The sequence below is a fragment of the Hippopotamus amphibius genome, chromosome 1, assembly GCF_030028045.1.
Source record: "Hippopotamus amphibius kiboko isolate mHipAmp2 chromosome 1, mHipAmp2.hap2, whole genome shotgun sequence".
Classification (NCBI taxonomy): domain Eukaryota; kingdom Metazoa; phylum Chordata; class Mammalia; order Artiodactyla; family Hippopotamidae; genus Hippopotamus; species Hippopotamus amphibius.
In genome coordinates this window covers 7,628,241-7,642,730 of record NC_080186.1, presented here as the reverse complement: position 1 = coordinate 7,642,730, position 14,490 = coordinate 7,628,241, and the positions used below count along the sequence as shown (strand labels likewise).

The 14,490-nt window shown below is 38.1% G+C and overlaps 1 protein-coding gene across 9 annotated transcripts in view; it reads right to left on the bottom strand.

Moving 5' to 3' along the window:
- Nucleotides 1–14,490, bottom strand: part of KIF1B (kinesin family member 1B) — a 142,928-nt gene that overhangs the window by 53,600 nt on the left and 74,838 nt on the right. For 7 of the 9 annotated variants that reach the window (XM_057696034.1, XM_057696028.1, XM_057696062.1 and 4 more), the window contains 4 exons: nt 14,317–14,423; nt 13,457–13,540; nt 13,054–13,234; nt 12,857–12,929 (listed from right to left, as the gene is read on the bottom strand). In XM_057696034.1, coding sequence (XP_057552017.1) covers nt 12,857–12,929; nt 13,054–13,234; nt 13,457–13,540; nt 14,317–14,423 — 445 coding nt within the window. Of the gene's footprint in view, nt 1–1,462; nt 6,434–12,856; nt 12,930–13,053; nt 13,235–13,456; nt 13,541–14,316; nt 14,424–14,490 lie in introns of those variants that run through there. The other 2 variants (XM_057696078.1, XM_057696079.1) reach the window with 2 other exon arrangements.

Below are 14,490 nucleotides of genomic sequence, written 5' to 3'. Positions count from 1 at the left end.
TCTACACCCCAGTTCTTGTCAACACCTTAATTTACTCACCACCAGCAGCACCACGGGGACACAGTTTCAGATCTATGCCTCTGGGGGTCCCACAACACTTATTCTTAGACCTGTGCAGCTCCTATCTTCTCTCAGTCTCTCAGTCCTGTCTTGGTCTCATTTACTTTACTTTGCAAACAAGGTCCAAGCAAGAGCCTTCATCACCTTGTGGGATATATTCACAGGGCTTATACCCTCCACAAATTGATTCTATCTCCAAACAATCTATCAGTCATTCCCTCTCTCCTTTCTCCCCGCCTCTGTTTGAAAAGCATCGTTTCTCATTAAGTTCATCCTGCAACTTCCCAACTGGAGCACTGGGCTCTGAATTTGCCTCCTTCCAACCCAAACTTTGGCCATTGCTAAAAGGTGAATATAATAATGCAGTCTCCCTGTATAATATGTGGTAGCTTCCATCACACTCAAGATAAAATCTGAAGTCCATAGCATGCCATGATCTCTGGTCCCTGCCTCCCCGGGTCTCCTCGTCTCTTACCACTCCCCAACACACAGCTGGTGTTCTGACCATCCACAAGTTACTTGCAGTTCCCTGGACCAGACACACTTCCTCCTTGCCTGTGCCATTCTTCACTTGGACACATTTGCAGTTGTACTTTGGGACTCTGCTCTTGGCTCAGGGCTTCCTCTTTCAAAAACATTTTTCCCACTCTGCCCACACTCATCCTGTGCACAAAACTATCACTACACATATTATACTGCATTGGAATCATCTGTAATATCCTAGAAATGGTCAGGTCCTGGCAACTTTTCCCCCAGTTTCTCCAATAGCAAAGAAATACAAAGTACCTGAAGGGCAAGGGTATGAAGCCTGCAGCAAGCCAACCCAAGCATAACGTTTCCCTCAAATTCCAAATTCCATATTAAAAACTCATGGTGGGGGGAAAAAAACCATGTAGATTTTGTATTCTACTCCATTATATATGATTTGGTTGTTTTTCATCATAAAAAATAATATGTCCAAATGTTCAATGAGACTGATGGTCCACTCCAGAAAAGTCTTCTGCTTTGTCCTGTTCACCTCTAACATATCACCAGTACTCTGGGTGGAGAAAAGCCATGGTTAAAGGAAAAAAGAAAAGCTAAACAGAGTTACTCAAAGCTTTTTAGAAATTTCATTTCTATCCATATGAAGAGAAGCATACCATTTCATTTAAAGAAAACTTCAAACCAAAATTATATATAAAAACAAACAAACAAAAAAACCCAGAAAATACAGCTCAAGGTAAACTCAAAGAAATCATAAAGGGATATTTGATATCCTCATTATCTTATAATATAAAAGGTTTTATTTAAGTAAAACAGCATAAAATATGGATTAAAGATCTCATTTAGGATAGAATTTTGATAAGTCAAAAAGGGTAACAAAAAGCAAAAGCTCTAAACAAATCAACGTCATGTAGAAATATTTTTAAAAAGATATGGTTTGTAACCATCTTCAGATGAAAAAGCAATAAATAAAAGTCAAGACCAGGTTTAATTAGCATCACTGTTTCACTTTCCCCTCCTCCCACATCAGAGAGAAATCACACTCTTAAAAGATAATTTCAGTTTTTATTGAATGAGGACTTTATTTTTTAACATTACAAACTAACTCTCCCTTTCTGAAAAGGTAGATCTTACACTCAGACAATCTTCAAGCATTTTTTAAAAAGAACCTGGGGTAGAAATCCATAGTTCATTAACAAGAAGATTCCCAACTTCTTTTTACAGTAATGATGGGAGGAAACCAATACACTTCACAACCTACAGTGGTTCAAACTAAGTATCGAGAGCAGATTTTTAAATCTCAGAAAGATGACAAAGTGGACAATTATGAAAACTGCTCATAATACAGAATCTGGCTCTAACAATGTAGAAATGCCTGCTTGGTGCTGCACCTAAGAAGGTGTCTTCACTAAGGTATGCCAGGACTCAGCAGCATCCCCTGCTCCCGGTCTTTTGTACAGATCATTAAGGCAAGTCTACAAAGGACCAGTAAGGCACAGGGGTACAGCAGCTGCCTGGAGGAAACCTACGTAACTTCCTGTAGTCTGACAGCCTTTCATGCAGACATTGGTGTGGCAAACTGTGTTCTGTCCTGTTTTGTTTCAGCATCAACCTGCACCTAAAGCACAAGAGGTCACTTCAAGTCACTTCAATGGAATAAACAATTCGCATTCATTGCATTTCCAGTGAAAAGAGAAGCGCCAGAAAGAATCAGAAGCAAAACTAAAGGGAAAGCCCTTTGGTTTAGACTTATTAGATAAACAGAATGTCTTTAACTCTCCAAGGAATAGCATCGTGTGTGGTTTGGTTTATGAAACTGTACCGCTTGATTAGGACTCCACCTCCACTATTGTCAGATCATTACATAATTTCAATAGCACAAACTTTTAAAAAATTTCACTATGATAATAGCTAGGGATACTTCAATAATACAATACAATAATGGCTTAATGGTGACCACTGCCCTTTGGTCTTGTAGTATTCAAGCTTGGGGACAGATACTGTCAAATTAAAAAAACAAACGAAGCAATATAGGCTATACCAATCACCAAAGCATGGCACTAGTTGCTTCTTTAGTGAGAGTCAATGAAGTAATTTCATTCACACAGTTCTTCTCTAAGACAAGTATCTGCTCTGAAATGCAGGAAGGGATGTATATGTCCATCAATCAAATCTTGGTGCATTTCTTTCTGGTCATCCAAAATTAAGGGCTACCTTAGGTATCCAAACATTTCAGCAACCTCAGGGCACCTGGATCAGCAGATGGAGCACACACACGAATCTAACTCTCTGGAATATCAGTGTGGGTATAGTGCCTACCACAATCCACATTTGTGAATGAAAGTATTGTATTTCTTCTCATTCTACAGTGTTTCCTGATCACCAGAAGAAACTCACCCTCATCAGTTAGTGTGAAAGGTAGATACCTGCCAAAAATGAGATTAAAAGGCCACCATTAAAATGAAAATACATAGGCCTATCCTATGTTATCTCAAGTTGGAAAATTGAGAGCCCACTTTTGCTACAGAGTTGCAAGCTATTATTATTATTAGTTTTAGAATAGGAATTTTTTGCAAGAAAGAAATAGATAACATAACCAAGTCTAAGAAGAATAAAGAAGGACAAATGGGGTTTACACAAGATGCACTGAAGTGACTGATTTGAAGTAGCCTACCAACTATATTCAAACCACATGGTACAGGACACTGTCGTCTCAATTAAGTTAACTCATTACAAACATCATTCAGCCAACTCATGACAGACATCACCCCTGTCTAATCTGCCATAAAACTTCAGCTGAAGACTAGGACTGCTCTAGCTATGAAAGCAAAAAGAGCCCCCAAAGTTAATTGGAAGCAACTTTTTGTGCATTACAAAAGCATTTTCTTAGAAGCAAAGAAAAAAAAATACTACGATTAAAAATAACATTCTAATAAAGCATAGTGCCCACATGCAAAGGAAAAAAAAAAACATATAATCACAATCTTTAAGGCTTCCTTGAATGTTAACTGCTCTCCTGGATGTAATTTTTCACACCATCTGGAAGACAAGCTTCTGATAGGTGACTTAGTGTGACTTAGGAATCTTCAACAACGTGATGTCAGGCAATCTCATAAAACATCTCTGGCTCTTCACAGCACCTCTTAAAAAGTTTCTGACAAGTTCAAGAGATGAAGGATGTAGAAAACTATTCTTTTCTTCCCATCAAAATCCATCTTTTTTAGTGGACTCTCCAGTGAGGCAAACTGAGACCACAACATAGTAAAATGAGGTATTGATACAATAACTGTTCATCAGGACTTCTCTTTCCTTGCTTCAGTATCTGTGAGCATTACTGCTGCTGACCAAAGAATAGTTTATTATATATCATCTCCTTTATCCTAAACCAAACCAAGGTTAATTTATTTCATTATTTCATCATCTACTGAAAATGAGCAGCACACAGCCAAATGCTGTAGCCTTCTCCCCACACCCCCCTCTTCCCTCTCTCACCAAATAACCTCCCTATAAACATATATATACTGCTAAAAGCATCATATGAGTATTTTGTTGGTATTTCTGTTGGTATGATGTTGGTGAACAGTTCAGTGTCTCTCTGTGTATGTATTTGTGTGAGAAGTGATATGTTAAACTTCAAAATGCAAACCATAAACAGAAACCCAGACAAGTGCCAATTTAAAGATTTCAGTATTATGACAAAATTCATACATATACCCTTGCATTCAAAAGGAAATCAAAAAACCCTACTGAATCAGTTCTATGTAAAATATAGAAGAGTAAGAAGATGCAGAAGTTCCACGGAAGATGCAAAGCTGTGTACTATAAAATATGTCCAAAGACATTTAGTTCTGGCTTATGAAAATTACAATGATATTTAAAGAAAGAAAAAGACATGGATAAGAAATCCAAAGCTCTGTCCACACAGTTGCATGTTATTATTTTTAAACTAATGTCTAACATTTATGGGGAAATAATAGACATTTAATTCTACATATCAAATTCCTCTTTTGAACGTTTGCATAAACCAAGAGGCAGGTCTTTCTGGATATCAGATACATTTACAGGCATTATAAAAACATAACAAACTTACACCAAAACAAGACCAGTCTGTGTAAGTAAGTATATTATCTAGGCACCAAGAAAGGAGGAGTCTCAGAAAAATAAGGGAGGTCTCAGTGTTTTGTCCAAATTCCAGAAACTGCCCACTTATGGTATACAAACAAAAGGGAGGTGCTGAAACATTTACCAGTGCTTTATGTTTTAACAATACTAATATTTTAGGAACACAACATTATAATCACAACGTAAATGCTAGGCACTCAAGGCCAAGGCTAGAACCAACCCAAATCATAAGCTACTATCGCTTGTTTCCTCCACCACGATTTCAAGTTTGTCCAGTAACTTATACTGTGGTTTCTCGACCAGCTTTGAGGTTGGGTGCTGAGAACTGTCGCCTCATTCTCGGAGGTGTCACAAACTGGCTACAGTGGCTGGGTTTGTCAGCTTGCTTCTGGCAGGAACTGGCTGCACTGCCCTCTAGCTGCCCTCCAGTGCTGTAACTGCAGTAAGACTGCCGATGCTGATGCATATGGCGCTTCGCCTGGAAAGTCTGCAGATCCGCGGTGGGGGGGCCACTGTGGGAGTTCAGTGATTCTGAGGAAGCAGATGCCTGGCAGCGCACACTTTTCGGTTGGCCGTTATTGAGAGAATTGCTTCTCCAGCGTAACTGAGGTGGCTGTTGTTGATTATTAATATGCTGCTTGCTAACTTGAATGTGATCTTGACTTCGAGTGCCCTGAGAGCCCCAGGGTAACTGGGGATCCTTAGAAGCTGTTCTACTCCCCTTTTCTTGGTTCTCCTGTTTATTTCCTTTCCTTCCATCTTCATCTTTAGGAATTCTAAGCTCTATAACCTCATCTTCTGTTATGATGATATGCGTCCCGGGACTCCAAGAGTTTCTGTGTTTCGGGTTGCTCTTAAAGGGGAACCGGGGCTTCCGATTCTCGGGAGGGATGAACCTATGAGGTACATTCTGCCGCCGAAGCTGCTTGGTTATCTCCTGCTGTTGCAGGTTCTTGAACCGAATTTGCTCTTGCCTCATCCAACGCAGACGTCCCCGTCTAAAAGCCGGATCTCCATTCATCAGCTGGGAGACACGCTCTTCTTTCCCAAGTTCTCCACTGTCTCCTTTACCTACGTCATTCTCAGACTTGCTACTGGCACCAGCACCAAGAGGTTCCTTGGCTTTGTGGTTTCCTTGGGTTTTCTGTTCCTGAGACCCAATCAGTGGCAAGACTTTCTCCATTTTGAGCATTTTATTTCTTAAGACTTTTATCTCCTCATCTTTCATGTTATTTTGCTTTTTGACTTCTTGCAAAATATCTTCCAGCTTGTCTATATGAACCTTGAGGTCATCCACATCAGTTCCACCTTTACTACTGGCCATCACGTCTTCAATCTTCTCATCCCCTACACCCACGGTGTCCCAGACATCCCTGGCCACTGCCCTCCAGGAGTCCCGCTCATTGGGATCTTTCTTCCCATACATGGCACAAAGCTCTTTCATCTTAACAATGGCCAAGGCTTCAATCTCCTGCCGACTATGCCTAAAATCGTTGAGAGCAACCTCATAGCATATCTCTTTCACAGCCTGAATCTTAAGATCTGAGATGGTAACCCACTTGGAATCTTTACTCAGGCGTCTTCTTTGGGGGATTTGATACATTTTAATTGGTTCTCGTTTCTTCCCACTGCTGGGGAGGCCACATTTTTTAACAATGGTTTGCAACTTGCTGGGAGGTAGCTTTTCTCTCAGAGAAGTAATCAGTTTCCAGCTCTCTTCACAGGACCTCTTGTCAGAATCGTCCCCGCTATCAGAATCCGCGTCCTTTGGAAAAACAAAATCAAAAAATGGCCCCCAAATAACCAAAATTAAAATGTAAAAACGGAAAATCAAATCGAAGAAAAAGCAAGCAAAAAAGCCCTAATTTAAAAACAAACCAACAAAACTAAAACAAAAAACAAAAACAAAAAAACCCACAAAAAATAGAAACAAAAGCAAAAAAACCCTAAATGATGTGCAAGTCTATTAAGACATATGCTTATGTAAATTATTAATATAAAGATTTGCTTCTTTTTTTTTCTAGTAAAATTAATCCAAATTTCCACTTTCTGGCTTAAGTGATGAAATCTGTAAACAAATTTCTTAGGAGGACTGAAACAGTCTCTCATTGTAAGGTCACATGAAGTTATTAACAAAATGGTGTGAAGTAGCATCTCCACTATCTCAAGAAAATGAAGTAAACCTTCGCCCCATTCATGCTAACACCCATGCAGCCACTTCCCCACATTTGCCTTGGTTATTGCTGTTGCTTCTTCCAGAAACTCTTTCCCCCATGAGTGAGCACAGATGCCATACAAGATGTGACGAGCAGGCGGATTAACAAAGGTTAGTAATGCTGTAGGATGCCACGTTTTGTTTAGCTTTACTAAAAAGAGCAGCCCTAGAAAAAAGTTAGAAGATGAGAAAGTAGAAAAAGAAGCAGTCAAAGGGATTATGTTAAAAATGCTAAGAATCGCTATTAGCAGACCATGGGAGGTTCTTCTCAACCAAATTGGTTTTTTTTTCTAGAAGATAAGAGGGTTCTGAAACTAGTCTGTCCATAAGCATATATTAGATTTGCTACTTTCTTGTATCATGTCAAATTGATCCATTTCATTTGTACAATTACGGTTTGTTATCCAGAGAATAAGGACGCATAAAAAAGGATCTTTAGAGTGGGTCTGATACTTTGTTTTCCACACACTTAAACAAATAAATACCTCACCTCCAAAATTTTAGGAAACAAATCTCCAGAACATAAACCAAGCTAGGTAAATATACTTCCATTAAACACTATTCAAAATTCCGCAAGTAATATTTTAATAAATACAACTTAGAGATGCATTCCATCTATGAAAACCCATGGTATTTCTAGCTTTTTGAGGAATATTAGTTTAAGTTGACAACTCTTACTCTCCACACGTAAAACACAAAGATTGTATTCTGCTTAGGTATTCTGCTTATGGACCCAATTTAAAATGTTATCTTTATCTTTCCAGCTGTCTTCGCACCATTACCTCTTTTTCAAATAACTTTACTTAGGCCTAAAACAGCAGCCTGACGTCACAACTAAGTGATTTCAATGGCGATCTGGATAATAACCAATGATTCTTAAGTAACATAAGCAAATCTTGATAATATGGGTCTAAATGAAAGCAGTGTTGGATCTATCTCTATGACAGATAGGATTAAGGAAGAATTTCTACTCAGGAGATAAAAGTTCCTGGGAAAAGAAACTACTCACTAGAAGAGTAGTTCAAGACAGTCTAGTAAATGAAAATGTTCTTACTTAATAGTCTCTTTTTCTTGGCTGTGATTACGAAAATTATCTCTAGAAAAGGGTATTAAAAAAAAAAAAAAGAATTGGAACTGATAAATAGTATCTTGTCTCCAGACCAAAGATTTCTATGTTTCTATGTACAGTTACTTCCTAGGGAACGAAAAAACAACCTCTAACAATAATAACAATAATTTGGCCCCTGAATTTGGAGATGATACTACTGACTTGTATTGGGTTGGCCAAAAAGTTCGTTTGTTTTTTTCTGTAAGATGGCTCCAATAGCTCTTAGCTGTCTTTAGCTTCATTTGAAACAATTCTGTTAGATTGTATTGTGACAGCTATCATATCAGCGTGCATTAAAAAAAAAACAACTTATCAAAACTGGTGAATTTTTGTGCAGCCATTTTAATACTGAAGGTGGAAGAAAAAAAAGCAACGTTTTCAGCATATGATGCTTTATTGTTTCAAGAAAGGCAAAAATGCAACTGAAATCAAAAAAAGATTTGTGCAGTGTATGGAGAAGGTGCTATGACTGATCAAATGTGTCAAAAGTGGTTCGCGAAGTTTCGTGCTGGAGATTTCTCACTGGACGATGCTCCACGGTCAGATAGAATAGTTAAAGTTGATAGTGATCAAATCGAGACATTAACTGAGAACAATCAATGTTATACCACTTGGGAGATAGCCAACATACTCAAAATATCCAAATCAAGCGCTGAAAATCATTTGCACCAGTTATGTGCAGCGCTTTGGTGTTTGGGTTCCACATATGTTAATCGAAAAAAACCTTTTTGACCATATTTCGGCATGCGATTCTCTAACAAAAATGTTCTGTTTTTAAAACAAATTGTGACAGGCGATGAAAAGTGGATACTGTACAATAATGTGGAATGGAAGAGACCATGAAGCATGTGAAATGAACCACCACCAACCACACCAAAGGTCGGTCTTCATCCAAAAGTGACGTTGTGTATACAGTGGGATTGGAAGGGAGTCCTCTGACCTTCTTCCAGAAAACCAAACGATTAATTCCAACAAGTACTGCTTCCAATTAGATCAACTGAAAGCAACACTTGACAAAAAGTGTCCAGAATTACTCAACAGAAAATGCACCATCTTCCATGAGGACAACACAAGGCCGTGTGTTTCTTTGATGACCAGGCAAAAACTGTTACAGCTCAGGCTGGGAAGTTCTGATTCATCTGCCATATTCACCAGACACTGCACTTCGGATTTCCATTTATTTTGGTCTTTACAAAATTTTCTTAATGGAAAAAATTTCAATTCCCTCGAAGACTGTAAAAGGCACCTGGAACAGTTCTTTGCTCAAAAAGCTAAAAAGTTTTGGGAAGAGAGAATTATGAAGCTGCCTGAAAAATGGCAGAAGGTAGGGGAACAAAACGGTGAATACGTTGTTCAATAAAGTTCTTGGTGAAAATGAAAAATGTGTTTTTTATTTTTACTTTAAAAACCTAAGGAACCTTTTGGCCAAGCCAATATTATTTCTATTCATCTATGAATGGATACTAAACATTTATAACCCCTAACTCTTTGAAAATTTAGCAACAAAAAGCAGATAAAGCTAAATTTACAGACACTACACTGTTTTTTTGCTTTTCATTTTTAGTTTAAAAATCTTAAGTGATAGAATCTAATCTTAAGTGATAAAAGATGACACTAATAAACATTAGAGAAAAAAGTATGTCTGACTCTTAAAACAGAGTTTTCTTGCAAATCTGTATAAACTCAGGGTTGGGTTTTTTGTTTGTTTGTATTTTTATAAACTGAGTTTTATAAAACACAAATTCTCTCTGATTCTTCCTACATAATTATCAGTTTATTTTCCTGGCTTCTTTTCTTTTCCTTTAAAAATTGCTTAATGATGAAATGAATACTACCTAATTCAGGAAATAACAACACTCTAATCATTACTTTATTATCATACTTAAGAGACAAAAGTTATGCCTTTATAGTCTAAAATAAAACATAACTAAATGAATTACATAAATCCAAAAGAACTTAAATTAAATCAAGTGGCTATAATTTCCTTTCTTTTTAAAATTCTGTCATATTGACTCTGTAGAATATGTTCTCCTTAAAGCTCAAACATATCACCCCCACCATATACTGACCAGGATACTGAAAACTCTTGCAAAGCTTATGTGCCAAAATGCAAATCCTATCTCATATCAAAAAAAGAAAAAGAAAAAGAAAAAGAAAAAAGAAAAAAAGAAAAAAAAATTAAGATATTTAGATTAATTTATTACAAGGTTGGAAAAATCACTCAGATCTGTCCAATTCACATGTCACTAAACGATCCTTCTGTTTTCACTAAATACCAAATGCAAAGTAAAGTGGGCCTCCTGAAGAGACTCTGCATGAAGATTACACAAATAAAAGAAGATACCCAAAATGTGTGAAAAAACAAGCACAGAAAGGACCAGGCGTGTAACCAAGCACTAACTAGGAGAGAACGTTGAGCAGTGTAACGATGGGGTGCATTTGGGGAAACTGTAATAGAAACTCACAAGGCTGAATTCTATTTTTTTCATGCTGTCATTATGCAAAAATAATCACATGTAAAAATTATGAAATATTTACTGAACAATAACTTCTTTGTATCTTCTCAATGTTTATGCATAGGGTGCATTCAAAATATCTGTTGGTTGACCAATATAGGGTCATAAAGATACATTTTTTTCTGTATTGTTAACTGCTAGATATTCATCAGGCTAAAGTGTTAGAAATCAACTCCTCTTGAGGCCAAGAAATTTAAGTGGAATAGACAGTTGGACTTATGGAAGGAAAGCAACCTCCTTGCTTTAAGGAACTGCTCTTGAAATCCTAGATTGCTTTCGGATACACAAAGGCAAACGACAAACAGAACCTTATTACTTGCAAACTAAGTAAGTCTTCTGAAAATGAAGTTATGTCCTAGAGACATTTCTCTTTATTTAATGGTCACTGTCTTTATTTTGGAGCACAGAATAGTCACCAGCTCTTGGTGATGGAGATCACCAGCCATCACTAGTCTTTTACACCTAGTTAATTACTCAAAGGTTGGTCCTAGCAGCACTGGCATCACCTGGGAGCTTGTTAGAAATGAAGAATCTCAGGTCCTGCCCCAGACCTACTGATTCAGCATTAGCATTTTAATAAGACTCCCAAGTTGTTGAGAATCACTGCTCCACTGGACAGAACACTGAAGCAAGTCAGAAGACTCAAGTCTAAGCCTCAGATCCATGACTAAACAGGTATTTAAGAGTAGACAAGACAGCATTTTTTAGACTTGGCTTCCTCAACTATAAACTGGAGGCAGTATCTGTCACTTTATTTATATATACAGCCAGCAAAGAGGGTTGTTTTGGGAATCAAAAAAATGATGGATGTTAAAGCTCTCTGTAAATTACAAAGCACTATACAAATACAAGGCACTACTGTAAATAATATATACAGCTTAATTATACCTGTCCTCGTTTGATCACTCACAGACCATCAGAGGCATGTTATTAGATTATACTACATTATTAAGTTAAAGGGTCTTTCATGTGTCACAAAGCTTTCAAGCCCCTAATCACATTGTAGCTAAATCTTTCTGTTTTCCGTACAAACTAAATGCCAACTAGGTCTCCGAAACAGACTCTATCTATAACACTGCTATTATGTTGCCCCAAACACTTGACTTATTCTTATAATCCATTCTTTTTGGGGCTTTACTATAATTTCCAAGATAACAAACTAACTGATTTAACCCACTGCCAAGCCTGAGAACCAAGCTGCCCTGGAAAAGACTGCTTTTGCACAAGTCCTTGGCTTCTCTGGACCATTTAGCAATAGCCTCGCTTCTCCAAAGCAGAGCACAGCTATAAGGCTGTGGTTTACATGCTATAGTTTACACTCGGTATTTTACATGCTGTATTTTACGCTAAGGGAAGAAACCAGTACCCCAGCTTTCTCCCTAATACCCCCCTTATCTTAACAGAAGTCCATGAATCTTAAAAATGAGAAATTCCTAAACTGTATCCACAGCGTCCAAAGGTTGTTATGCTTTTTTCTTATATATCAAATAAATGCCAAGAAGTTTCTTATAACCAGGGTTTTGTAAACAAAAATTGCTTGGCTTTAAAAATGAAAATCTAACTAATGGATAAAATTAGTTATTCATGAGATTCAGTTTCTATAAAACCCAGAAACTCAATTAACATCATAAAATGCTACAGCTATTAGCATTATAAGCTACAACCTTAACCTGACTTCTCAGCTACTCACACAAACCCTTTCTCAACCCAGAGAAACCAGGCTTCCCTCTCCTCTCGGAGTTGGTTGTGCAGCCCCGACTTCCACTGTCACCCCACATGCCACGGAGACCCTCACTGAGAATTCAGACTCCATGCAGGGAACAGAAAAGGATTAACACATGCAACTGTGCAGCAACACTTTTAGACACAGTTTAACTTACAAAAAAAAAAAGTCCACCCAGCACAAGAACAATCCCCAAGTCAGCCCAAGAGCAGAGAATTAGTACTATCAGGTGATCAGAAACAAAACCAAGGCAAACACCCACCAAATTCAATATTCAGAGTAATTATTATTAAAAGAACCACCACTGGTGCATACTCAAAAACCACTATCAAGAGGCAAAGGCTACCAGAAAAGCTCCCACTATTTCCTCAAAAAGCACTTGGTTTTGATAGATTTGACTTTAAGACATAAGAGGCACAGAAGTAGTACCCATTTAAGGACAGTTTTTCAGGTTAAGGCTACCAGGAGATGTAAGTTCCTTCTCCACAAAGGAAATGAGAGAACAGTGTATTCTATCAATGAGAGCTGGAGAAGCAACTGGGCAAGTGCTTGTCTGTGGAACAGGGAAGGTGTGATATGAGAGCAGCTGCCCTTTTCCTAACAGAGGATTCAGGATGGGCTCCTACCAGTCTCTGCTGCTCCAAGAGAAGATCTGCTTCTTCCTTCTCCTTTTTGTATAGGATCTCCATTTCCTGTAGCCTAGAAGGAAAAGAAACGCAAGACAGGAAAGAATAAATTGAGAAATCAACTGAGCTGTTTCATGAATTCTACTATGTGTTGAAAAGAAGTGAGTCATATGGGCCACAGCACATCTGTACATTACCTTTTTTCCATCTCCTGTTTCATATCAATTCCTTGTTTTTCCAGAAGCTCTCTCTGGGCAAACGTCCAGTCCACAGGCTCAGAGGGGGTCTCAGCAGAAGGCGTCTTCTCCCGCTCAGCCCGTGCTTGCTCCGGGTGGTTAAAACGAAACACATGGTTTTTACCCATGATGATACGGTTTCCTAGCACAAAAGAGAAACAGGGTTAAGAAATCATTTTTTAAATGTATAGTATCTAGGTTAATAACCTCACTCTCCCTAATGCAAAAACAGCTTGTGGAGTTTTACAAGAACCTAAATCCCAATGCTGACTATCACTTCAACCTTTAGACAAAGAGTTAAAAATTAAAGAGTTGCTTGCACAAGCCATGTGTTCTGAAGACTTCAAGCCTCTCCCAATCTCACCTGAGCGCAGCTGAACAGGCTGGGCCACCCTCTTGCCATTTACATAGGTTTCTGAACGTTCACAGGGCTCCAGGGTCACAACAACTAAGAAGAACACAAACTAATGTTAGCATCACAAACCACTGGAAGAAAATAATGGAAAGCAGATGAGGATTCAAGGTGACTAGAATAGCATCCTGAAACCAATCAAGTGGCTTAGTATCTATATAATACTTCATTTTAGGGTACCAGAACCAGGGCTGTGGCTCAGACAGAAACATTTAAATGAACCTGACAAACTTCAGAAGAAGATAGGAAATGTTAGTTTCAGTCAGATCTGACAGTTCAGTACATAAAAATGAAAACCATCAGAAATCTCAAGTATGAGATATAGGTAATAATCAGAAACTTAAGATCAGAAGCCAGTATTTTGATTAAGAAAGGAATAAATTATATAGCACAAATAGTATTAGACTGTTGCTGTTTTATTAATAACCTGGGCAAAAATCAAGATTGACCTCTTTCCTTTTAAAGATAAATTCTACTGAGTTAAGACCAGAGGTCCTTCAAATCTCCCACTACCCAGAATGTTTGTTCCCTTCTTACTGACTATTAAATAATTAAGATTCAAGACCAAGCCTAATTGCCTATGTCCTGCTCAATTCTTGGCGGTAACAAAAGGGCTCCTTTTGTCCAGGCTTTTTTCATGTAAAGTAGCTATGTCCATGCCTGCATTTATAAGCAGCCCAGGTTTCTCCATGTTCAAATATTAGATTGTACAAGAAAATATCACCAAAAGAGACAGGGAATACCAAGCCCTGGGGATTTCTCATAATATAGAATGAAAAGGTTGCTGGAAAAGCTAAGCCAAGAACTCTCACCATCCCCACTGTTGTTCCTCTCACTCCGGAAGATACAATGCTCTTCTTTAATGTGAGCCCCACTCAGCACGATGTCCTGGCGCCGCTCAGCATCTGCTTGGCCAACCCTGAACACAAGGGAAAGTGTTTCCCAGGGAAATTCAGACACAAAAAGCACTACAAACAATAAGCCTC